The sequence below is a fragment of the Triticum aestivum genome, chromosome 5A (genome assembly GCF_018294505.1).
Source record: "Triticum aestivum cultivar Chinese Spring chromosome 5A, IWGSC CS RefSeq v2.1, whole genome shotgun sequence".
NCBI classification, from domain to species: Eukaryota; Viridiplantae; Streptophyta; class Magnoliopsida; order Poales; family Poaceae; genus Triticum; species Triticum aestivum.
In genome coordinates, this window is record NC_057806.1 from 76739277 (window position 1) to 76765883 (window position 26607).

Below are 26607 nucleotides of genomic sequence, written 5' to 3' on the forward strand. Positions count from 1 at the left end.
CGCATACTTATAGGCGCAGCCGCGTGGAGAGACGTGGGCTCGACCCACGTCCGAGTCCGTGACAGCACACGATCCGACGTCTCAGATCGTGGCCCAGCTGTCAGAAAACTCTCCGTTAGTGACTGGCAAAAATAAGCGCGTAGGTGTGAGCTCGGCTCGGCTCAATCCCGCAACCCGCGGCGCGTCGTGACGAGGCGAGGCGTGGCGTGGCGAGGCGGGCGGCGGAGGAGGAGTGCACGAGGGCCTCTTCTCTTCTCAAGCTCCAATAGCATGTAGAAGAGAAACCCTTATAAACCACTCCAACTCTCCTTCCACTTCCGGGGTGGGACTAAACTTCCCACCACACCTAGTGCCATATAACCCACATGGGCCCTTAGAGATTTTTCAGAAATTGCAATATGGGCCTAGAGCCCATCTCAGATTTCAGCAATCCCCCACCAGATCTCGAGGGCCCATTGTGTCCTCTGTTCGAATTGCTGTTTCGATATACCAGTGTTTCAGTAAAGACCTGTTAAGGTTGAACTTCACCTAGAACAAGTGGCTACACTCCTTCACAACTGAACAATGGACTATGCCTTGAATTGTCAGTTTGGCGTAAAGAAGTTTCACTACATGTCTTACTAGTACTAGGCTGCCGAAGGCTGACCCCTCGGGAGGAGCATATAAGTCACACTCCTGGCCTATTCATGAGCTTACTAGAGATCACCCCAATCTCATAGACTGTGACCAGCAGTCGGGCTCATATAGGTGTGTTCCTCCAAAGATCGCTCTGTAGGATAGCATCTTGCTTTTATAAGCTTTGGAACACATTGAGACCGTAGTCATCCTACCATACAGTATCGAGAGTATTGCATCTCCAACGGAGTGGGTTAGTATAGTTACTCTCCTCAGTTCACCACTGGCTTGTTTTCCCAGGTCCTAGTTCACGGGATCTCCGATCATATAGGTTGGGTTACCACCATGGCAACTCATGTGGGTCTCATACCCATCTCCCTCGATGCATTATCTATCACAACACGTGATAGCCCTTTTGTAAAGGGATCTGCCAGATTCTTAGCTGTATGGACATAGTCCAGCGCTATCACTCCGGAGTTTCTTAATTTTCTGACAACTTTTAATCTCATTCTTATGTGTTTGGTGGACTTCATGTTGTCCTTTGAACTCTTCACCTTGGTGATGACAGTCTGATTGTCACAGTTCATTAGGATAGCCGGAACCGGTTTATCAACCAATGGCAAGTCCATCAAAAGATCTCGAAGCCATCTCGCTTCAACACCAGATGTGTCTAATGCCGTTAATTCTGCTTCCATTGTCGATCTCGTTAAGATCGTTTGCTTGCAAGACTTCCAGGAAACAGCGCCACCTCCAAGAGTAAACATATACCCAGTTGTGGCCTTCATCTCATCAGCATCAGAGATCCAATTCGCATCACTATACCCTTCAAGTACCGACGGGTATCCGGTATAGTGAAGTCCATAGTTCATAGTACCTTTCAGATAGCGCATAACTCTCTCAACAGCATGCCAATGTACATCACCCGGTTTGGAAACAAACCGGCTCAGTTTGCTCATAGCAAACGCGATGTCAGGCCTCGTTGCGCTTGCTAGGTACATCAGTGAACCAATGATTTGAGAGTATCTCAATTGATCTTTAGCAATGCCTTTGGACTTTCGAATCAATACGCTAGGATCATATGGTGTTTGAGATGGTGTGCAGTCCGAATATCCAAAACGACTCAACACCTTCTCAACGTAATGGGATTGCAGAAGTGTGATCCCACCCTCATTATCTCTCAGTAGCTTGATGTTCAAGATAACATCAGCCACACCAAGGTCTTTCATCTCAAAGTTCTGAGATAGAAACGATTTGACCTCCTCAATGACTTTGAGGTTTGTTCCGAATATCAGTATGTCATCAACATACAAGCACAGTATAACTCCTTCGCCCCCACCATGGCGATAGTATACACATTTGTCAGCCTCATTAACAACGAAACCAACAGATGTCAGAGTTGTATTAAACTTATCATGCCATTGCTTAGGTGCTTGTTTCAGGCCATATAAAGATTTTATCAACCTACACACCTTTCTTTCCTGACCATCTATCACAAAGCCATCAGGATGTTGCATGTAGATTTCCTCCTTTAGCTCTCCATTTAGAAAAGCCGTCTTAACATCCATCTGATGGACGAGAAGACCATGTGAGGCCGCCAACGAGAGTAATACTCGAATGGTGGTCAGTCTAGCCACAGGTGAATAAGTATCAAAGAAATCTTCCTCTTCTTGCTGGTCATAGCCCTTGGCCACAAGCCTAGCCTTGTACTTTTCAATCGTACCATCGGGCCTAAGCTTCTTTTTGAACACCCACTTACATCCCAGTGGTTTGCAACCATAGGGACGGTCAGTGATCTCCCATGTCCCGTTAGCCATGATGGAATCCATCTCGCTATGGACCGCATCCTTCCAGTAGTCAGCTTCTGGAGAGGCATACGCTTCTGAAATAGAAGTGGGAGTATCATCCACGAGGTACACGAAGAAATCATCACCAAAGGTCTTTGCAGTCCTTTGTCTCTTGCCCCTACCAAGGGTTTCCTCGTCATCCTCCTTGGGATTTTCATCATGTGTTTGTTCATAATATTCCATAGGGATGGCAGGTTCAGGAGTCTCCTCAGATTCCTGTCTAGAAGTGCTTTGCATATCTCTCATAGGAAAAATATCCTCAAAGAATGTAGCATCCTTAGACTACATAATTGTACCGATCTTCTGGTCAGGTACCTCAGATTTCACTACTAGAAATCTATAGCCAATGCTGTTCTTAGCGTAGCCCAAATTAATGCAGTCCACGGTCTTATGTCCAAGCTTACGCTTTTTGGGGATCGGCACCTTGACTTTCGCCAAACAGCCCCAAGTGCGCAAGTACGAGAGTGTCGTCCTTCTCTTTGCCCATTTCTCATAGGGAGTGATCTCACTATCCTTTGTCGGAACTTTATTCAGGACATGACATGCCCTCAATATAGCCTCCCCCCACCATGCCTTGGATAAACCCGATGTATCTAACATGGCGTTAACCAAATCAGTTAGAGTACGGTTTTTCCGCTCGGCAACCCCGTTTGACTGGGGTGAATAGGGAGGCGTCCTCTCATGAATAATGCCGTGTTCCGCACAGAAGGAATCAAACTCACTCGAGAAGTACTCTCCACCACGATCTGACCGGACTCGTTTAATTTTCTTTTCAAGTTGATTTTCAACTTCTGCCTTATAGATTTTAAAGTAGTGTAGAGCCTCATCTTTAGTATTTAACAGATACACATAGCAATATCTAGTGGAATCATCTATCAATGTCATGAAGTATCTCTTTCCACCTTTAGTCAACACACCATTCATCTCGCAAAGATCAGAATGTATGAGTTCTAATGGTGCCAGGTGTCTCTCCTCCGCGGTCTTATGAGGCTTGCGAGGTTGCTTAGCTTGCACACATGAAAGGCACTTAGAACCTTTGGCTAAAGTGAAACTCGGGATTAAATCCAACTTGGCTAGCCGCGTCATAACACCAAAACTAATGTGACAAAGACGTGAATGCCAAACTTCAGATTCATTAACATTCGAATGAATATGGTTCACGACTTTATTACAAAAATCTGCAAGGGAAAGGCGGAACATCCCTCCGCTCTCATAACCTTTTCCAACAAAGAGTCCATATTTTGTAACAACTAATTTATTAGACTCGAAAACCAACTTAAACCCTTCTCTACATAGAAGGGAGCCACTAACGAGGTTCTTCTTGATGGCGGGGACATGCTGCACGTTCTTCAGCTGCACGATCCTTCCCGAAGTAAACTTCAGATCGACCGTGCCAACACCATGAACAGAAGCACTCGCGCCATTCCCCATCAATACGGACCCGTGACCTGTGACCTGGTAAGAAGTGAACAATGAAATGTCAGCACACACATGAACACCTGCACATGTGTCCACCCACCAATCGTTGGGTTGAAACACTGAAAAAACAGTAAATAAATTACCGTACCCAGATGCACCATTCTCATTGTTGCCCACAATCATGTTGACAGACTTGGAGTCCTGTCCTGACTTCTTATACTTGTTTGGGCACTTGTTGGCCCAATGTTCAACCGAACCACAAGTAAAGCAGCCCTCGTCCTTCTTGTTCTTCTTGAAGGTCTTCTTACCCTTCTTCTTAAAGTCGGTATTGTGTTGGACACCGTTCTTTCCCTTGGGCTTGTGGGAGTTGAAGTTCTTCTGGTTCACCATGTTGGCAACAGAAGTCCCTTCGGCCCCTTTTCCGTGCGAGTCTTTTGCCCTCGAATTCTGCTCAACACTCAGATGGCCAATGACATCCTCCACAGAGAATTCACGCCTCTGATGTTTCAGAGTGGTGGCAAAGTTCCTCCAGGAATTAGGGAGCTTAGAGATTATGCAGCCCGCGACAAACTTGCCCGGTAACTCGCACTTGAGAAGCTCAAGTTCCTTAACAATGCATATTATCTCATGAGCCTGCTCCAATACAGGACGGTTTTCAACCATCTTGTAATCGTGGAACTGCTCTATAATATACATCTCGCTCCCTGCATCGGCGGCCCCGAATTTAGATTCGAGCGCCTCCCACAAGTCCTTGGCGACATGCACATGTAAATATGCGTCGACCAGTTTATCTCCGATCACGCTAAGAACTGCTCCGAGAAACACAACGGTAGCCTCCTTGAACGCCTTCTCCTGTTCAGGAGCAATCGTTCCCGTGGAGACACCGGTGACCCAGAACATGTTCATAGCCGTGAGCCATAACGTGGTCTAAGTCTGCCAACGCTTGAAGTATGTACCGGTAAACTTATCCGGTTTCAGTGCAGCGGCAAAGCCACTTGCCGAGAAATTCCTACACATAATAGGTTTTTGGATTGTTGAGTAAATAGGCAATTTCTCGATTAAATTAATCCATGAGTAAATCACTAGCATGGCATTGACTAAGTTGATGACGTACTGACTCTGATCTGAACATGCACGTACTAAGCAAACAATAGACAAATCTACACATACTGCTAGTACTGCTAATATGAAAATAATCAGGAGCGGGATAAATGAGTTATACCCTCCAGTAGGCCACGCAGAGGCTGCGGCTTTGGTGGCAGCAGCGGCGTCCTCGGCGACCTTCTTGTCGGCTTCAGCTTTCTCGGCGGCGGCACGGTCGGCGTCGGTGGACATGGTGATGATGAAGGCGACGCGGACGTAGAGGAAGTAGACGATCGGAAGCGAGTAGTCGCGTAATCGCTGCCCAAAAACCTATTCGCCCCTCACCCCGTACAGGAACCAGAAGGGTGTGGTTTCGGAGACCTGCTCTCCCGTCGACCGTGTACGTGGCGGACGAGATGGAGTCACCGGCGGCAGCAGCAGCAAAGGAACGACGGTGGGCGTGCGCGTGAGCAGATGTGATCTGTTCGTGGCGGCTAGGGTTAGGAGACACCGCATACTTATAGGCGCAGCCGCGTGGAGAGACGTGGGCTCGACCCACGTTCGAGTCCGTGACAGCCCACGATCCGACGTCTCAGATTGTGGCCCAGCTGTCAGAAAACTCTCCGTTAGTGACTGGCAAAAATAAGCGCATAGGTGTGAGCTCGGCTGGGCTCAATCCCGCAACCCGCGGCGCGTCGTGATGAGGTGTGGCGTGGCGAGGCGGGCGGCGGAGGAGGAGTGCGCGAGGGCCTCTTCTCTTCTCAAGCTCCAATAGCATGTAGAAGAGAAACCCTTATAAACCACTCCAACTCTCCTTCCACTTCCGGGGTGGGACTAAACTTCCCACCACACCTAGTGCCATATAACCCACATGGGCCCTTAGGGATTTTTCAGAAATTGCAATATGGGCCTAGAGCCCATCTCAGATTTCAGCAATCCCCCACCAGATCTCGAGGGCCCATTGTGTCCTCTGTTCCAATTGCTGTTTCGATATACCAGTGTTTCAGTAAAGACCTGTTAAGGTTGAACTTCACCTAGAACAAGTGGCTACACTCCTTCACAACTGAACAATGGACTATGCCTTGAATTGTCAGTTTGGCGTAAAGAAGTTTCACTACATGTCTTACTAGTACTAGGCTGCCGAAGGCTGACCCCTCGGGTGGAGCATATAAGTCACACTCCTGGCCTATTCATGAGCTTACTAGAGATCACCCCAATCTCATAGACTGTGACCAGCAGTCGGGCTCATATAGGTGTGTTCCTCCAAAGATCGCTCTGTAGGATAGCATCTTGCTTTTATAAGCTTTGGAACACATTGAGACCGTAGTCATCCTACCATACAGTATCGAGAGTATTGCATCTCCAACGGAGTAGGTTAGTATAGTTACTCTCCTCAGTTCACCACTGGCTTGTTTTCCCAGGTCCTAGTTCACGGGATCTCCGATCATATAGGTTGGGTTACCACCATGGCAACTCATGTGGGTCTCATACCCATCTCCCTCGATGCGTTATCTATCACAACACGTGATAGCCCTTTTGTAAAGGGATCTGCCAGATTCTTAGCCGTATGGACATAGTCCAACGCTATCACTCCGGAGTCTCTTAATTTTCTGACAGCTTTTAATCTCATTCTTATGTGTTTGGTGGACTTCATGTTGTCCTTTGAACTCTTCACCTTGGTGATGACAGTCTGATTGTCACAGTTCATAAGGATAGCCGGAACCGGTTTATCAACCAATGGCAAGTCCATCAAAAGATCTCGAAGCCATCTCGCTTCAACACCAGATGTGTCTAATGCCGTTAATTCTGCTTCCATTGTCGATCTCGTTAAGATCGTTTGCTTGCAAGACTTCCAGGAAACAGCGCCACCTCCAAGAGTAAACATATACCCAGTTGTGGCCTTCATCTCATCAGCATCAGAGATCCAATTCGCATCACTATACCCTTCAAGTACCGACGGGTATCCGGTATAGTGAAGTCCATAGTTCATAGTACCTTTCAGATAGCGCATAACTCTCTCAACAGCATGCCAATGTACATCGCCCGGTTTGGAAACAAACCGGCTCAGTTTGCTCACAGCAAACGCGATGTCAGGCCTCGTTGCGCTCGCTAGGTACATCAGTGAACCAATGATTTGAGAGTATCTCAATTGATCTTTAGCCATGCCTTTGGACTTTCGAATCAATACGCTAGGATCATATGGTGTTTGAGATGGTGTGCAGTCCGAATATCCAAAACGACTCAACACCTTCTCAACGTAATGGGATTGCAGAAGTGTGATCCCACCCTCATTATCTCTCAGTAGCTTGATGTTCAAGATAACATCAGCCACACCAAGGTCTTTCATCTCAAAGTTCTGAGATAGAAACGATTTGACCTCCTCAATGACTTTGAGGTTTGTTCCGAATATCAGTATGTCATCAACATACAAGCACAGTATAACTCCTTCGCCCCCACCATGGTGATAGTATACACATTTGTCAGCCTCATTAACAACGAAACCAACAGATGTCAGAGTTGTATTAAACTTATCATGACATTGCTTAGGTGCTTGTTTCAGGCCATATAAAGATTTTATCAACCTACACACCTTTCTTTCCTGACCATCTATCACAAAGCCATCAGGCTGTTGCATGTAGATTTCCTCCTTTAGCTCTCCATTTAGAAAAGCCGTCTTAACATCCATCTGATGGACGAGAAGACCATGTGAGGCCGCCAACGAGAGTAATACTCGAATGGTGGTCAGTCTAGCCACAGGTGAATAAGTATCAAAGAAATCTTCCTCTTCTTGCTGGTCATAGCCCTTGGCCACAAGCCTAGCCTTGTACTTTTCAATCGTACCATCGGGCCTAAGCTTCTTTTTGAACACCCACTTACATCCCAGTGGTTTGCAACCATAGGGACGGTCAGTGATCTCCCATGTCCCGTTAGCCATGATGGAATCCATCTCGCTACGGACCGCATCCTTCCAGTAGTCAGCTTCTGGAGAGGCATACGCTTCTGAAATAGAAGTGGGAGTATCATCCACGAGGTACACGAAGAAATCATCACCAAAGGTCTTTGCAGTCCTTTGTCTCTTGCCCCTACCAAGGGTTTCCTCGTCATCCTCCTCGGGATTTTCATCATGTGTTTGTTCATAATATTCCATAGGGATGGCAGGTTCAGGAGTCTCCTCAGATTCCTGTCTAGAAGTGCTTTGCATACCTCTCATAGGAAAAATATCCTCAAAGAATGTAGCATCCTTAGACTCCATAATTGTACCGATCTTCTGGTCAGGTACCTCCGATCACGCTAAGAACTGCTCCGAGAAACACAACGGTAGCCTCCTTGAACGCCTTCTCCTGTTCAGGAGCAATCGTTCCCGTGGAGACACCGGTGACCCAGAACACGTTCATAGCCGTGAGCCATAACGTGGTCTTAGTCTGCCAACGCTTGAAGTATGTACCGGTAAACTTATCCGGTTTCAGTGCAGCGGCAAAGCCACATGCCGAGAAATTCCTACACATAATAGGTTTTTGGATTGTTGAGTAAATAGGCAATTTCTCGATTAAATTAATCCATGAGTAAATCACTAGCATGGCATTGACTAAGTTGATGACGTACTGACTCTGATCTAAACATGCACGTACTAAGCAAACAGTAGACAAATCTACACATACTGCTAGTACTGCTAATATGAAAATAATCAGGAGCGGGATAAACGAGTTATACCCTCCAGTAGGCCACGCAGAGGCCGCGGCTTTGGTGGCAGCAGCGGCGTCCTCGGCGACCTTCTTGTCGGCTTCAGCTTTCTCGGCGGCGGCACGGTCGGCGTCGGTGGACATGGTGATGACGAAGGCGACGCGGACGTAGAGGAAGTAGACGATCGGAAGCGAGCAGTCGCGTAATCGCTGCCCAAAAACCTATTCGCCCCTCACCCCGTACAGGAACCAGAAGGGCGTGGTTTCGGAGACCTGCTCTCCCGTCGACCGTGTACGTGGCGGACGGGATGGAGTCACCGGCGGCAGCAGCAGCAAAGGAACGACGGTGGGCGTGCGCGTGAGCAGATGTGATCTGTTCGTGGCGGCTAGGGTTAGGAGACACCGCATACTTATAGGCGCAGCCGCGTGGAGAGACGTGGGCTCGACCCACGTCCGAGTCCGTGACAGCCCACGATCCGACGTCTCAGATCGTGGCCCAGCTGTCAGAAAACTCTCCGTTAGTGACTGGCAAAAATAAGTGCGTAGGTGTGAGCTCGGCTCGGCTCAATCCCGCAACCCGCGTCGTGTCGCGTCGCGTCGTGACGTGGCGAGGCGGGCGGCGGAGGAGGAGTGCGCGAGGGCCTCTTCTCTTCTCAAGCTCCAATAGCATGTAGAAGAGAAACCCTTATAAACCACTCCAACTCTCCTTCCACTTCCGGGGTGGGACTAAACTTCCCACCACACCTAGTGCCATATAACCCACATGGGCCCTTAGAGATTTTTCAGAAATTGCAATATGGGCCTAGAGCCCATCTCAGATTTCAGCAATCCCCCACCAGATCTCGAGGGCCCATTGTGTCCTCTGTTCCAATTGCTGTTTCGATATACCAGTGTTTCAGTAAAGACCTGTTAAGGTTGAACTTCACCTAGAACAAGTGGCTACACTCCTTCACAACTGAACAATGGACTATGCCTTGAATTGTCAGTTTGGTGTAAAGAAGTTTCACTACATGTCTTACTAGTACTAGGCTGCCGAAGGCTGACCCCTCGGGTGGAGCATATAAGTTACACTCCTGGCCTATTCATGAGCTTACTAGAGATCACCCCAATCTCATAGACTGTGACCAGCAGTCGGGCTCATATAGGTGTGTTCCTCCAAAGATCTCTCTGTAGGATAGCATCTTGCTTTTATAAGCTTTGGAACACATTGAGACCGTAGTCATCCTACCATACAGTATCGAGAGTATTGCATCTCCAACGGAGTGGGTTAGTATAGTTACTCTCCTCAGTTCACCACTGGCTTGTTTTCCCAGGTCCTAGTTCACGGGATCTCCGATCATATAGGTTGGGTTACCACCATGGCAACTCATGTGGGTCTCATACCCATCTCCCTCGATGCATTATCTATCACAACACGTGATAGCCCTTTTGTAAAGGGATCTGCCAGATTCTTAGCCGTATGGACATAGTCCAACGCTATCACTCCGGAGTTTCTTAATTTTCTGACAGCTTTTAATCTCATTCTTATGTGTTTGGTGGACTTCATGTTGTCCTTTGAACTCTTCACCTTGGTGATGACAGTCTGATTGTCACAGTTCATAAGGATAGCCGGAACCGGTTTATCAACCAATGGCAAGTCCATCAAAAGATCTCGAAGCCATCTCGCTTCAACACCAGATGTGTCTAATGCCGTTAATTCTGCTTCCATTGTCGATCTCGTTAAGATCGTTTGCTTGCAAGACTTCCAGGAAACAGCGCCACCTCCAAGAGTAAACATATACCCAGTTGTGGCCTTCATCTCATCAGCATTAGAGATCCAATTCGCATCACTATACCCTTCAAGTACCGACGGGTATCCGGTATAGTGAAGTCCATAGTTCATAGTACCTTTCAGATAGCGCATAACTCTCTCAACAGCATGCCAATGTACATCACCCGGTTTGGAAACAAACCGGCTCAGTTTGCTCACAACAAACGCGATGTCAGGCCTCGTTGCGCTCGCTAGGTACATCAGTGAACCAATGATTTGAGAGTATCTCAATTGATCTTTAGCCATGCCTTTGGACTTTCGAATCAATACGCTAGGATCATATGGTGTTTGAGATGGTGTGCAGTTCGAATATCCAAAACGACTCAACACCTTCTCAACGTAATGGGATTGCAGAAGTGTGATCCCACCCTCATTATCTCTCAGTAGCTTGATGTTCAAGATAACATCAGCCACACCAAGGTCTTTCATCTCAAAGTTCTGAGATAGAAACGATTTGACCTCCTCAATGACTTTGAGGTTTGTTCCGAATATCAGTATGTCATCAACATACAAGCACAGTATAACTCCTTCGCCCCCACCATGGCGATAGTATACACATTTGTCAGCCTCATTAACAACGAAACCAACAGATGTAAGAGTTGTATTAAACTTATCATGCCATTGCTTAGGTGCTTGTTTCAGGCCATATAAAGATTTTATCAACCTACACACCTTTCATTCCTGACAATCTATCACAAAGCCATCAGGCTGTTGCATGTAGATTTCCTCCTTTAGCTCTCCATTTAGAAAAGCCGTCTTAACATCCATCTGATGGACGAGAAGACCATGTGAGGCCACCAACGAGAGTAATACTCGAATGGTGGTCAGTCTAGCCACAGGTGAATAAGTATCAAAGAAATCTTCCTCTTCTTGCTGGTCATAGCCCTTGGCCACAAGCCTAGCCTTGTACTTTTCAATCGTACCATCGGGCCTAAGCTTCTTTTTGAACACCCACTTACATCCCAGTGGTTTGCAACCATAGGGACGGTCAGTGATCTCCCATGTCCCATTAGCCATGATGGAATCCATCTCGCTACGGACCGCATCCTTCCAGTAGTCAGCTTCTGGAGAGGCATACGCTTCTGAAATAGAAGTGGGAGTATCATCCACGAGGTACACGAAGAAATCATCACCAAAGGTCTTTGCAGTCCTTTGTCTCTTGCCCCTACCAAGGGTTTCCTCGTCATCCTCCTCGGGATTTTCATCATGTGTTTGTTCATAATATTCCATAGGGATGGCAGGTTCAGGAGTCTCCTCAGATTCCTGTCTAGAAGTGCTTTGCATATCTCTCATAGGAAAAATATCCTCAAAGAATGTAGCATCCTTAGACTCCATAATTGTACCGATCTTCTGGCCAGGTACCTCAAATTTCACTACTAGAAATCTATAGCCAATGCTGTTCTTAGCGTAGCCCAAATTAATGCAGTCCACGGTCTTATGTCCAAGCTTACGCTTTTTGGGGATCGGCACGTTGACTTTCGCCAAACAGCCCCAAGTGCGCAAGTACGAGAGTGTCGTCCTTCTCTTTGCCCATTTCTCATAGGGAGTGATCTCACTATCCTTTGTCGGAACTTTATTCAGGACATGACATGCCGTCAATATAGCCTCCCCCCACCATGCCTTGGATAAACCCGATGTATCTAACATGGCGTTAACCAAATCAGTTAGAGTATGGTTTTTCCGCTCGGCAACCCCGTTTGACTGGGGTGAATAGGGAGGCGTCCTCTCATGAATAATGCCGTGTTCCGCACAGAAGGAATCAAACTCACTCGAGAAGTACTCTCCACCACGATCTGACCGGACTCGTTTAATTTTCTTTTCAAGTTGATTTTCAACTTCTGCCTTATAGATTTTAAAGTAGTGTAGAGCCTCATCTTTAGTATTTAACAGATACACATAGCAATATCTAGTGGAATCATCTATCAATGTCATGAAGTATCTCTTTCCACCTTTAGTCAACACACCATTCATCTCGCAAAGATCAGAATGTATGAGTTCTAATGGTGCCAGGTGTCTCTCCTCCGCGGTCTTATGAGGCTTGCGAGGTTGCTTAGCTTGCACACATGAAAGGCACTTAGAACCTTTGGCTAAAGTGAAACTCGGGATTAAATCCAACTTGCTAGCCGCGTCATAACACCAAAACTAATGTGACAAAGACGTGAATGCCAAACTTCAGATTCATTAACATTCGAATGAATATGGTTCACGACTTTATTACAAAAATCTGCGAGGGAAAGGCGGAACATCCCTCCGCTCTCATAACCTTTTCCAACAAAGAGTCCATATTTTGTAACAACTAATTTATTAGACTCGAAAACCAACTTAAACCCTTCTCTACATAGAAGGGAGCCACTAACGAGGTTCTTCTTGATGGCGGGGACATGCTGCACGTTCTTCAGCTGCACGATCCTTCCCGAAGTAAACTTCAGATCGACCGTGCCAACACCATGAACAGAAGCACTCGCGCCATTCCCCATCAATACGGACCCGTGACCTGTGACCTGGTAAGAAGTGAACAATGAAATGTCAGCACACACATGAACACCTGCACCTGTGTCCACCCACCAATCGTTGGGTTGAAACACTGAAAAAACAGTAAATAAATTACCGTACCCAGATGCACCATTCTCATTGTTGCCCACAATCATGTTGACAAACTTGGAGTCCTGTCCTGACTTCTTATACTTGTTTGGGCACTTGTTGGCCCAATGTTCAACTGAACCACAAGTAAAGCAGCCCTCGTCCTTCCTGTTCTTCTTGAAGGTCTTCTTACCCTTCTTCTTAAAGTCGGTATTGTGTTGGACACCGTTCTTTCCCTTGGGCTTGTGGGAGTTGAAGTTCTTCTGGTTCACAATGTTGGCAACAGAAGTCCCTTCGGCCCCTTTTCCGTGCGAGTCTTTTGCCCTCGAATTCTGCTCAACACTCAGATGGCCAATGACATCCTCCACAGAGAATTCACACCTCTGATGTTTCAGAGTGGTGGCAAAGTTCCTCCAGGAATTAGGGAGCTTAGCGATTATGCAGCCCGCGACAAACTTGCCCGGTAACTCGCACTTGAGAAGCTCAAGTTCCTTAACAATGCATATTATCTCATGAGCCTGCTCCAATACAGGACGGTTTTCAACCATCTTGTAATCGTGGAACTGCTCTATAATATACATCTCGCTCCCTGCATCGGCGGCCCCGAATTTAGATTCGAGCGCCTCCCACAAGTCCTTGGCGACATGCACATGTAAATATGCGTCGACCAGTTTATCTCCGATCACGCTAAGAACTGCTCCAAGAAACACAACGGTAGCCTCCTTGAACGCCTTCTCCTGTTCAGGAGCAATCGTTCCCGTGGAGACACCGGTGACCCAGAACACGTTCATAGCCGTGAGCCATAACGTGGTCTAAGTCTGCCAACGCTTGAAGTATGTACCGGTAAACTTATCCGGTTTCAGTGCAGCGGCAAAGCCACTTGCCGAGAAATTCCTACACATAATAGGTTTTTGGATTGTTGAGTAAATATGCAATTTCTCGATTAAATTAATCCATGAGTAAATCACTAGCATGGCATTGACTAAGTTGATGACGTACTGACTCTGATCTGAACATGCACGTACTAAGAAAACAGTAGACAAATCTACACATACTGCTAGTACTGCTAATATGAAAATAATCAGGAGCGGGATAAACGAGTTATACCCTCCAGTAGGCCACGCAGAGGCCGCGGCTTTGGTGGCAGCAGCGGCGTCCTCGGCGACCTTCTTGTCGGCTTCAGCTTTCTCGGCGGCGGCACGGTCGGCGTCGGTGGACATGGTGATGATGAAGGCGACGCGGACGTAGAGGAAGTAGACGATCGGAAGCGAGTAGTCGCGTAATCGCTGCCCAAAAACCTATTCGCCCCTCACCCCGTACAGGAACCAGAAGGGCGTGGTTTCGGAGACCTGCTCTCCCGTCGACCGTGTACGTGGCGGACGGGATGGAGTCACCGGCGGCAGCAGCAGCAAAGGAACGACGGTGGGCGTGCGCGTGAGCAGATGTGATCTGTTCGTGGCGGCTAGGGTTAGGAGACACCGCATACTTATAGGCGCAGCCGCGTGGAGAGACGTGGGCTCGACCCACGTTCGAGTCCGTGACAGCCCACGATCCGACGTCTCAGATCGTGGCCCAGCTGTCAGAAAACTCTCCGTTAGTGACTGGCAAAAATAAGCGCGTAGGTGTGAGCTCGGCTCGGCTCAATCCCGCAACCCGCGGCGCGTCGTGACGAGGCGTGGCGTGGCGAGGCGGGCGGCGGAGGAGGAGTGCGCGAGGGCCTCTTCTCTTCTCAAGCTCCAATAGCATGTAGAAGAGAAACCCTTATAAACCACTCCAACTCTCCTTCCACTTCCGGGGTGGGACTAAACTTCCCACCACACCTAGTGCCATATAACCCACATGGGCCCTTAGGGATTTTTCAGAAATTGCAATATGGGCCTAGAGCCCATCTCAGATTTCAGCAATCCCCCACCAGATCTCGAGGGCCCATTGTGTCCTCTGTTCCAATTGCTGTTTCGATATACCAGTGTTTCAGTAAAGACCTGTTAAGGTTGAACTTCACCTAGAACAAGTGGCTACACTCCTTCACAACTGAACAATGGACTATGCCTTGAATTGTCAGTTTGGCGTAAAGAAGTTTCACTACATGTCTTACTAGTACTAGGCTGCCGAAGGTTGACCCCTCGGGTGGAGCATATAAGTCACACTCCTGGCCTATTCATGAGCTTACTAGAGATCACCCCAATCTCATAGACTGTGACCAGCAGTCGGGCTCATATAGGTGTGTTCCTCCAAAGATCGCTCTGTAGGATAGCATCTTGCTTTTATAAGCTTTGGAACACATTGAGACCGTAGTCATCCTACCATACAATATCGAGAGTATTGCATCTCCAACGGAGTGGGCTAGTATAGTTACTCTCCTCAGTTCACCACTGGCTTGTTTTCCCAGGTCCTAGTTCACGGGATCTCCGATCACATAGGTTGGGTTACCACCATGGCAACTCATGTGGGTCTCATACCCATCTCCCTCGATGCATTATCTATCACAACACGTGATAGCCCTTTTGTAAAGGGATCTGCCAGATTCTTAGCCGGCTCGGCTCAATCCCGCAACCCGCGGCGCGTCGTGACGAGGCGAGGCGTGGCGTGGCGAGGCGGGCGGCGGAGGAGGAGTGCGCGAGGGCCTCTTCTCTTCTCAAGCTCCAATAGCATGTAGAAGAGAAACCCTTATAAACCACTCCAACTCTCCTTCCACTTCCGGGGTGGGACTAAACTTCCCACCACACCTAGTGCCATATAACCCACATGGGCCCTTAGGGATTTTTCAGAAATTGCAATATGGGCCTAGAGTCCATCTCAGATTTCAGCAGGTTCTCTCACCAATAGCATGCTGCCAGTTGTGTACATTTGTATTCCTCTATTTTCTCTATTTAAGCCATCGTATTTCATCAGATCAGGCCCACCATGCACATGCGAAGGACGCATGCATGGTCCTGCCTCTCTCTTTTTACTGCTCATGGTACACACCATGACATGCATGTCTCTGACATTATCTCTTCTCTCTTCATCTCTAAATCCATCACTTTTAATTGCCTTTTCACTATTTACATTGTTCATGTCTTCAAAACAAAAATTTAATTTTCGAAACTTTGTATATATTTGAACTCTTGGAGCCAAGACCTTTAGAACAAGATCAATCTTGAATACATTCAAACACGTTTAAATTTCAACGTTTGAAATGAGTGAAATCAGCTTTATGAAAATAGTGAAATATGATCTTTGAATTGGGTGAAACCAATTTTTTAAAGTGAGTGAAATATGTTTGTCATACACATGACACATTTTTGGGTGTGAAATACGTGAAACTTGTTATTTCAGAATTTTGAAACTAGTCATGTAAAACATATGAAACTAATTATTTTGAACATTTTTCAATGAGTGAAATCGGTTTTACGAAACAAGTGAATTTGTTTTTTGAATTGAGTCAAATCAGTTTTTGGAAATATGTGGAATCGGTGTTTTGCTTTGAGTGAAATCAATTTCTAAACGAGTGAAATCAATTTCTCGCATTGACTGGAATCCATTTCGAACTGAAATATGAAAATGAGTGAAATTTGTTTTCTCAACTTAGTGAAATTATTATTCTGAAATGAGTGACATCAGTTTTTTCAGATGAGTGAAATCATTTTTTTAACATAGTGAAATGAGTTTTTTCTAAATGAGTATAATCAGTTTTATGAAATTAGTGTAGCCCGTTCTTTGAAATGAATGAAATATGTGTTTCCAAACATGTGAAATCGGTGTTTAAATTGAGTTAAATTTGTTATTTGACACAACCCTAATCTATTTTCCGAAATAAGTGAAATTGTTTTTTGTAAATGAGTGAAATATGTGTTTTGGAATAAGTGAGAACATCGTTTCAAAATGAGTGAAATCACCTTTTCGAAGTGAGTGAAACCGGTTCTTTGAAATGACTTAAATATGTGTTTTGATATGAGTGAAATCAATGTTTTAAAATGAATAAAATTAATTTTCCAAAATGAGTCCAACCTTTTTTGGAATGAGTCAAATATGTATTTTCAAATGACTCATTTTTTTCTTAATTGTGAAATCAGTTTTTTAAACAAAGTGAAACGAGTTTTTGGAAATGAGTTAAATCCGTTTTTTGAAATGCCAAAGCGAATGACATGGTAAAAATTTAAACTACGCTAAAATATATTGAATATTGGTCTTGTTTTAAAGATCTTGTCTTTAGGAATTCAAATATATATAAATATTTAAAAGTAAAAACATTTATTTGAAAGATATCATTTAATAGCTAACAAGAAAGTAAAATGTTAGTATTATACGTTGAGTGGTCTGGGAGTACACATGCATGACTAAATAGAAAGGTTGTAGGGGCATGTTCATGTATTGGTCAGGTGGTGTCAGATTGGTATAGAAATGTAGTTCAACCCATAAAAGACTTACTAGTTTATTAGTCAAAGGACAGCGTGCATCTTGAATGTTGACATGATCGACAGATACTTCACGGGTACATACCGGTTTCGTTAAATTTACTTATTCATGCACCGCTACAGCTATCTGCGTTGGCAGAAGGAGAAGAGTAGCCGATAGTTGTACAAACAAGGTGGGTTAGCGGGAGCATCTGACACCACTCGGGCGAGAGGCCGAGAGACATCCTGGGGAGACGTGTAAGATCTCACATTTAGGTGAGATAATGAGATCAATCCCCCCCCTCCCCCCCAAAAGAAATCATATTTAGACATTTCGAAAGAATCTAAAATTATTTCACAACATTTATGTGGGGCATGTCTACAGTTCCAAAAAACCCAGCTCAAAACTCGTTGTACATTTAGAGATTCAAAAAAGACAAATTCGAATATGAAGATTGACACTATTCATATTCGAATTTGTCTTTTTTGTTTCTATTGATGTAAGTTGAATTAGGAGATGATTTTTTTTGAGATTTTATATCAAACATTGATGAGTGTCTACAAAAAATTTAAGAACGTTTGAACATGTATTATTTTTTTAAAATCGATCTCATTCAATGTGAGATCTCACACAAGTCTACCCCCATTATCTGTACACCATAAGTTCATACAGTAAACTGATAATTCATGGCAAATTTAAGCACCAGTGGTGCATTTACCTCTTACGAAAATCCAGAAATATCCTCTAAAAAAATTCCAGAAATATACTATGTCCTTTACGCGAGACGGCAAGAGAAAGGCCGTCGTACCGGTCTCGTCTGGGCAGCGGCGGGCCCACACGTCAGCCGCCCAACAAACCCTCCACGGCGAGGGCCCACATATCGAAGCCGTTCCCGGTTGGTGGAGGCCGCATGAACCTCGCGCACCCCTCGGGCCCGCCACCCCGCGGCGGCGAGCGAATCAAAATAAACCCAGAACACAACGCCTGCGCAATCCCAACGAACCGCAGTCACAATGACGGGTGGGACCGGCCCTCAACATTGACCCACGTGTCAGCTCCGGTTGACCTCTCCCCCGGGCTGTCGCCGTTATAATTGACGGCGCTCGCGGCGAGGGCGCAGCTAGTTAAAGAGGCATGCTCCCTTCTCGCTTCCTCCTCACCCCGCACTGCCCCACCGCGCCGGCCCCGACTCCGACTCCGACACTCCCCGGCGGCGCGCGCTCGCCGAGCTCGGTCGCGCTGCGGTTCGGATCCCCCGGAGGCGTGCGGCTTCGGCGCGGGCGAGGGTCGGCGGCGGTCGCGATGGCATCCGACGGGCGCGTGGAGCGGATCGCGTCCAGCATCCGCGCCATCCCCAACTTCCCCAAGCCAGGTGAGTGCACATCGTCGATGCCTCTCCCCGCTCCCCCCTCTAGAACCCCTAGCCGTTCGCTTGCTCGCTCGGGTGGGTGGGTCGATCTGGTGGATGCCCAGTGGCCGTGGGGCCGGCGGCGGGTTGCTACCTGGTGTGTCGCGGAAGTCGGCCAAGCTATGCTAGTCCCTGTGGTTTACGCGGTTTTGTCCTGTGGTTATCATTTGTTAGACTTCACAGGTAGCAGCGGGTGGACGCCGGTTTGGTGTATTTTGCTCAAGTGGAGCAGATGTAAACCACGCTAAATTTTAGTATGACCATTATAAGGTGTTGCGAAATAACTGAGCTAGTGCTGGAGAATATAAAATCTTATCGAAATCATGGCATCGAACAAAACGACAGCCATATTTTACTCAAGACAATCGTGAAAGTTTGGTAAGGTAAACTTCAGCTCACAAGTGTATAGACCATACATCTCCTAGGTTAGAACTTAGAACTAACTAAATAGTGTAAATTGGTGTTGTAGCATATTGCTGCTGCGGTAAATGAAGTAAGAAATTCCTGTGTTTTTATGGTGAACCAATAGTCGTTACAAGCAGGATGTGTCAATTGCCATTGCCATTTGCCAACAGCTGTAACAACTTGTGTAGGAAGCTAAGCAAACAGGAGACTACCATAGATTTCTTAATGGTAGATTTATACAATTACTTATCATTTATAGGCTAGTGAACAGGGACTTAAATTGTGGAACATGGAATTGATTCTGGCTGGTAGCAATTTGCTTATAGTCATGCCCTGATTTTTCTGCAATGATGGGCGACATGTGAACTATTGGTTTGGGTGGTGTTGAGCTGTTGGTAAATGGCAAGTGTACCTTTAGAGCAGGATCATGTGTGATCTATATTGTTACATGCAAGGAATAATAATTATTTAATTTAATCATGTATCTCGTTGTTTCTTCATGCAGGGATTTTGTTTCAGGACATCACAACCTTGCTTCTCGATCCGCAGGCATTCCGTGACACCACTGACCTCTTTGTCGAGCGGTACAAGGACAAAGACATAACTGTAGTTGCTGGTAATGTGAAATTAAGCAGAATGCCTTTTGTCTTTAATTTTCCTATTATTTAAAGGACAAAACTGTAAATGTGGTTTTTATTTTCTCTGGTGTTAATTTATCATATTTGTTGCTATTATTATCAGGTGTTGAAGCCAGAGGATTCATTTTTGGTCCTCCCATTGCATTAGCCATAGGTGCAAAGTTTGTTCCAATAAGGAAGCCGAAAAAATTACCTGGTATGTTCTTTCAGTGCTTAATATGCAGAAGTTGCTTTTATTGAACAGGTATACTTCAGGTCTCGAACTGGATGCATTAGCTAATAATGTTGCATATTTATACTAGGTGAGGTGATATCGGAAGAATATTCTCTGGAATATGGCACTGACAAAATTGAAATGCACGTAGGAGCTGTGCAGCCCAATGACCGAGTCCTTATTGTGGATGATCTAATTGCCACAGGGGGAACCCTTTGTGCCGCTGCCAAACTTATTGGTGAGCTTCTATGTTCAGTTCTTAACGTGCTTTATTCCTGTGTAGAAAATATCTTAAATGCGTGAATGGAAAACCTTGTTATTCAAGGTTCATTTGAGTTGCAACTTGCAAAATACATAACCCCCACCCCAAACTTGAGATAGCTGCCAACCACATGGAGCTTTTTGCCAGCCAATTTCCTGGTTCCTCATCCTCAAGTGCTCTCCCACGTCTCTCGAAGTACCTAGTGATAATCCTTGAGAGGAAGACCAAGGACATGTTTGAGATTTGAAATCTACACTGAGAGATGCATCCAGTTCATCTCCAAAGATTCATCAAACTTATTTCTTTTGGTAGGGTCTTCTAGACGGTTGGAGTCCCTTGAGAGCTTCATAGTTTGTCGATAGACTCACCAAGTTTGTAAAGGCTATGGTTCACCTTTGAAAGGAAAATACATGGGGCTCCTTTGAGAGGAATAAGCTTGAGAGAGAGAGAGCCAGACCTGACCTTTGTCATCGGACACCTCAACACGTAAAATCCCTCAAGGATCCAAACTTCGGCGACAAATTGTCCTCTCGTTGGTTTACTCTTTCCGCCTACTTTACTAGCTTGTTACCTCGGTTGCTAGGGCCACTAGTTGCTTAGCTCATATAGTTTATTCTACCTAGCTTTGTGTGAGAGAACCTTTTAATTCTGCATTTATTTGAAAAGGTTTAACTTTTTTAAGAAAATCAATTCATATTCAATTATTCATAAAATATTTCAGTTCTGCAGTTCTAAGAAAATATCTAATTTGGAATAAAATTTGGTAGTTGCCTATTCACCCTCCTCTCTAGCCGACATCTTTGAACTTTGATCATAAAAAAAAATCCTTCATAGATTAAATGTCCACATTCGTGCATATGCAAAGTATTTAAATAGTTCCTTCTAAAACTAGCTGTCTGGATTTTTCTGCGAAAACCTTGACAGTTAACTGTCCAACTCGGATCCAGCACTCTGGATTCAATAACCAACAACCACTTTGGCCGATGTGGCAGCTACCACGCACAACCGACCAACTGCTTCCCACCTGGACTCTCGGTTTCTAGAGAACTCGACTTCCACCCGGAAACTCTGGATGCCCAATATAGGTAGCCACAAAAGCTTCCCGAGGTAGCGCAGGTATGTGTAGGGACAGCCGAGGCGTTCATACTGGGTCAATCAATCCAGATCCGGACAGTCTGGGTCAGATCTAGAGACTTCGGTTTCCACCCGGGACACTTTGGCTGCTCATCATAGGGAGCCACAAAGGCTTCTATGGGGAGCCCAAACATGTCCATTCTTGGCCGAGGGGTTTGGATTGGCCTGATGAAAACAAGCTTGGTCTGTCTGGCTCCAACCCAAATACTCTGGCTTGTATAGATTTGGTTTGCATATAGGTAAGAATTTTGTCTTTGCGTGGCAAGGTTCGAGTAATGTGCATTGAGCTATTTTGCGAGCGTTCCATGGAACCCCCCTTAACAGTATGACTTGCATATATACACCCAATGTAAGCTTGATCACTTAAGACTAGGGACACTAATGTTCTGTTGGTTTTGATGTCATCTTTTAACTTCTCCGTTTGGGGATACACTAATATCGGTTCACTTCACTTCCGTGAGACTAAATCGGAGCTTTCACTCATGAAAATTATTAGCCCCTTAATGGCTTGTTATTTGGCTTGTTATTTATCATCAAAACCCACTGGGATTGAATGCACTTTCAAATGGTAACATACCTCCCAAGTTCCGAATGGAATGCTGTCCAATTATGCTTATATAGCAGAGGCGTGAATTGGTGACCCTTAGGGTGCTCACATCACTTTTGGAAAACCAGTTCATTTGTTTGAACTAAAGAGAAACCTAGTTCATTTGTTTGAACAAAAGATGGTTAGAGGGTTTCCCTAAAGGTTACCCATTTGCACCCCAAACTTATTACATTTTTTCCTATTGTTTATCATATATGCTGATTCATTTATCTTAATGATGTCCTACGTTGTAGAGCGTGTTGGAGCAAAGGTGGTTGAGTGTGCCTGTGTTATTGAACTGCCAGAGCTGAAGGTACATTTTACTTCCAATGCATATCTCCCTGTTTAGGTGAACAGAACATTGGTCATACTTAATTGTTAGAATTATTGTCATGCTCTTATTAGGAATTTTCCATTCATGTATTTTTTGTTTGGTTAGCTTTTGATAAGTAATCATTGGGAGGTTTGGTTTCATGTAGTTAATGCATGCAACTATGAGAATTAGTTGCATGAATAAAGGACAAAGGAACTTCACATTGATGTGATTCTATCGAGGATTATACCACTTGTTATCCACCTAAATATACTAGGATTAGACAGTTTCGTGCTCCATGTGCTTTTATCCTCGTGCAGTTGAATAACACAATGCCTAGTTCATGCACACTACCATTGGTACAAGCAGACTGAGAATGCACCTTATGACTTGAGGCTAGCTACAAGGAAGGAAAGATGTGCAAGCCATGATCAGAAGTTCACCAGCGAAACACTTAAACTACGCTTTTCTGCAGTTTTTGAAATAATAATTAATTAACTGCCTAAGGTCATGAATTTTACAGCTTAATGAATCATAATTTTCATCTATGAGCAAAACTGAATTCTAGTTAGATATGACTTATAGTTGCTTATCATCAGAATTTTGGTTTGTCCCAATGATGTTTCCCTTCTGCATGTATGTCCTAACCATGGCATGTATTTCAGGGCCGGGACAAGTTGGGGGACATGCCAGTTTTTGTCCTAGTGCAGGCAGACGAGTCAGTATGAAACAAGTTGTGACTCTTGAGTTGTTCCAATGATGTTTCCCTTCTGGAACTATACTGGAAGCAGCAAAGATATCCGTTACAATCTTAGCTAGTTCCTATCTGGAGCTGCTCAATAAAAGTTTTATCTTTAAATTTGTCCTTCTGGAACTGTTTGGGAATGCAGACTTGATTGTTGTTCCCTGTAATATGTGGCTTATTTCTGTCAAAAACAGTGCAAATTATTCATGTCAATGAAGGATAGTCTGTACTGAAGTTTGTTTCTGTTGCTACTTGCTAGCATTATTTACTTTCATGCTTTGTTGGTGCTTGTCATGACTGAAAATTGCCGACCCATTTTTTGTTGATGTATTCAGATCTCCTGCATTTATCTGAGATTTTTGTGGTGTCTGTACTTGGTACACTCATGGATGTGTTTCTTCGATGACCATTGGCCATGTTGGGTTATGGTTATGTTTTTGTAGTTTGATGTGTGTCTACTCAAATGTACGTACATTGTACCATCTTAGTGTCGGTCGAGTTATGAGTTGCATCTGGCCATGTCATGCGGTTGATCTTACCTACTCCCTCTAGTACTTGTATGGTTGGAAAATCCCCAGACAGAATTGCACTTCTGAATAAATAAAAATTAGTTGCTCAGGTCGATCAGGATCTTGAATCTTTGCCAACAATAATTCTGTTCTTGTTTGAATTTTTTGGGTTATCATCATGCTATAATTGAACTACCTACCTGTGAGAAGGTAATTTCAAAGGATACAGGAACTTCAGTAGTTTTGTATCCAGTTGGAATTTCATTTCTTTCTGAGCATGTATCATGGTCTATTTTTGTTAACTACTCCCCCTGTTCCCAAATATAAGTCTTTGTAGAGGTTTCAAATGAACTACAACATACGGATGTATAGACATATTTTAGAGTGTAGATTCACTCATTTTGCTCCGTATCTAGTCCCTTGTTGAAATCTCTAAAAAGGCTTATATTTGGGAACGGAGTAGCAATATTGCTTAACTGAGCTATGCTTTTGAAAGTTGGAACTCGAAACTATATGGCCAAAATGTTTTGCTAGGGTGTTCTTTTTGCAGCCATAGTCAACAATTTGTGAATTAATTCTGATGCTTCCTTGTCTGATGTCCTAATCGAAGATGCCAGAGTATTGTTTGACTTCGAAGTTATTTATGTATTCAGGGAATAGTTTCAGGATTTCCTTTTGACGTTGAACTATTATGTATAATCTCTGACTTCTATTTTGTTTCATGTTCTTCGAAAGTTTCATCTGTTTACTTTGACTTCTTTTGCCTGGCATTAACTGATGAATGTTGAAATTCTTTGTGGTTTCTGGGGATAGGGGCAGTGTAACTACTATCAATCTTCATATATGAAGAAAGAAATATATTATCTTGACATTGGTGCCTGCATACTTTTTAGGTTGTGGTTTGATAAAATGTTTTCTCATTGAATATGTTTAAGCTGAATGGAAACTGTATCTGATGTTTTGGTATCGATGCATGACTTCGTTTGGAAGCTACATAGTTCAGTCATAGCACAATATCTGTGTTTGACTAGTTTAGACGGCAATGTGAACAATTTTTACTGGTTAGTGCCCTAATTTCCCCCTTGCTATTAACTTCGGAAAATACATTGAGGAACTTGGTTTCTTGGTAAACTATCGTATTGACTTTTGTGCGATCAACACAAATAATGAAATAGTAAACAATATTGCATTACTTTTGTCAACTGAAAGTGACATAAATATCACAACTCTTATATTCTTACTTCTGCTTTTATTTAGTAATATATTTGTTGATTTAGAATCCTGTGGATTGTGATCACTTAATGCTGACATGGTAAATTGCTCCCACCTCCCCACAATTCATTACTCGGATATTTACTATGAGCAGGTAAACAAACTAACTGACATACTTTTTAAAATATTGGACTCCTATTTATACAAATAATGTTTGTTTATAAAACATAACCTCCCATTTTATAATAATGTCAAAAACTTAAAATTACGATATGACTTTGAGGAAGTGAAAAAGGAACATGTAGAGATATTCTTAGATCTGTAAGTTTAGCTATCTTTTCAAGCAGCTATGTTCATCTTAAAAAACTATTATTCTTCACAGAAACCATAGCAGGGGAAGCCTATTCCTCAACATAGTTTATTCGTGCCAGTTTGTGCACATAATTTAAAAGCTAGGAAACACTAACAAGAGAATGTCTTTTAGGATATTCGAAAGGGAGTAATCTCACAAGCAATTTGGCTTTCCCATGCTATTAGTTGACCTTCTAGGAAGCAGAAAATAAACGTAACCGCATATTTAGTAATGATCTCATGTCAAGCTATTCATTCTACTCTGTTAATGATATCTGCTTGCCTGTTTAGGTCTTCTGTAATGCATATTTTGCCGCGTAACATCAGAGGCATCCTTGCTTCTTTGATACAGCTAAAGGGTAGGGATCATGGGCCATAAACTAACCTCGTATTGTTTCCTTTGAATCATTCTCCTTGCCAGCATCTTAGTTGTTCTTGTTTACCAAAGAGGGGCATGCAATCTTTTTTCAGAACATGACAGAAGTACAGCTGATTTGTGCATTGTGGTGGATCTGAGTCATGTGCAGCTATTGATTACTAGATATATACGCAGATCACTTCCTACCCATGAGGATAGCAGGATCAGATCTCCATGTCGGATGTCGCGCAAACTTGACACCTTAAAGGGAGACCTACATTGTGGCACCCATTCTGGTGATGCACATGCTCATTGATTGTTAAAACGTGCCATAATCTGAATTTAAGATCTAACTGGGGTTTCAACACAGTTTTTTGGGAATGTTGCTGTAATGTTACCATGTTGACCTTCGGATACGTTAGAATGAAGAAACCAAGTGATGACAATGAATGATACAGATCTGTTCATTTTTTCAGCACATTTTGCTGGTCCATTATCACTGCATTTCTCTGGTTTGATGCTGTTGGCAGAAACTTATTTCTATGTTAGTTCAGGATAGAAAGTTTAACTAGATTGATGTCGGTTATCGTGTGTAAAATGTCAATGTGGTAAATCTTTCAGGATACCAACCTCCAACATCTTGCAAGTGTTGAACATCAATGCTGCTGCTGCTGCTGCGGGCACAGGGTGTGAGAATTATTTGCAGATCAAGACCGTGATATCCATAGAGGCGTGCTTTCATATATCCTCTTTTGAGTTCTTAAGAATGTTCAGATTCCTTCCACCATGTTCGTGCAGGCATGTCTTTGCATATCCTACTTTTGTTTATTCCATCTCTAACCAACACCAGTACACATATTTTTGAAAGAAAGAAAGCATGAGCACATAGTTGTCTTGATCTTATTCTATTCTATTCCAAGGTAAACTCTTGCTATCCCGGTTCAGAGCTCATAGACTTCCTTTGCCTGTCCTCGATGAATCATGGACCAATGATTAGTAAAATGTCTCTAATCATTGTGCGGTTTCTTCGGAGACAGGCCGCATAACTGTAATCTTGGACAAGT

At 44.3% G+C, this 26607-nt stretch overlaps 1 protein-coding gene across 1 annotated transcript; it reads left to right on the forward strand.

Moving 5' to 3' along the window:
- Window positions 1–18475: 18475 nt before the first annotated feature.
- LOC123102381 (adenine phosphoribosyltransferase 1) lies at window positions 18476–23387 on the forward strand. The gene is made up of 6 exons (XM_044523716.1): window positions 18476–18780; window positions 19727–19837; window positions 19963–20055; window positions 20162–20311; window positions 22310–22368; window positions 23034–23387. Exons 1-6 carry the CDS (start codon window positions 18543–18545, stop codon window positions 23094–23096), a joined length of 714 nt encoding a protein of 237 aa, XP_044379651.1. The 5' UTR covers window positions 18476–18542; the 3' UTR covers window positions 23097–23387.
- The last annotated feature ends 3220 nt before the right edge of the window (window positions 23388–26607 follow it).

What these genes read in the sequence shown, in the direction of transcription:
- LOC123102381 (XM_044523716.1), top strand. Translation starts at nt 18,543, where the DNA reads ATGCTCCCTTCTCGCTTCCTCCTCACCCCGCACTGCCCCACCGCGCCG. An exon ending in CCCCAACTTCCCCAAGCCAG is followed by an intron (nt 18,781 to 19,726) that starts GTGAGTGCACAT and finishes TTCTTCATGCAG; the next exon opens with GGATTTTGTTTCAGGACATC. An exon ending in GAAGCCGAAAAAATTACCTG is followed by an intron (nt 20,056 to 20,161) that starts GTATGTTCTTTC and finishes TATTTATACTAG; the next exon opens with GTGAGGTGATATCGGAAGAA.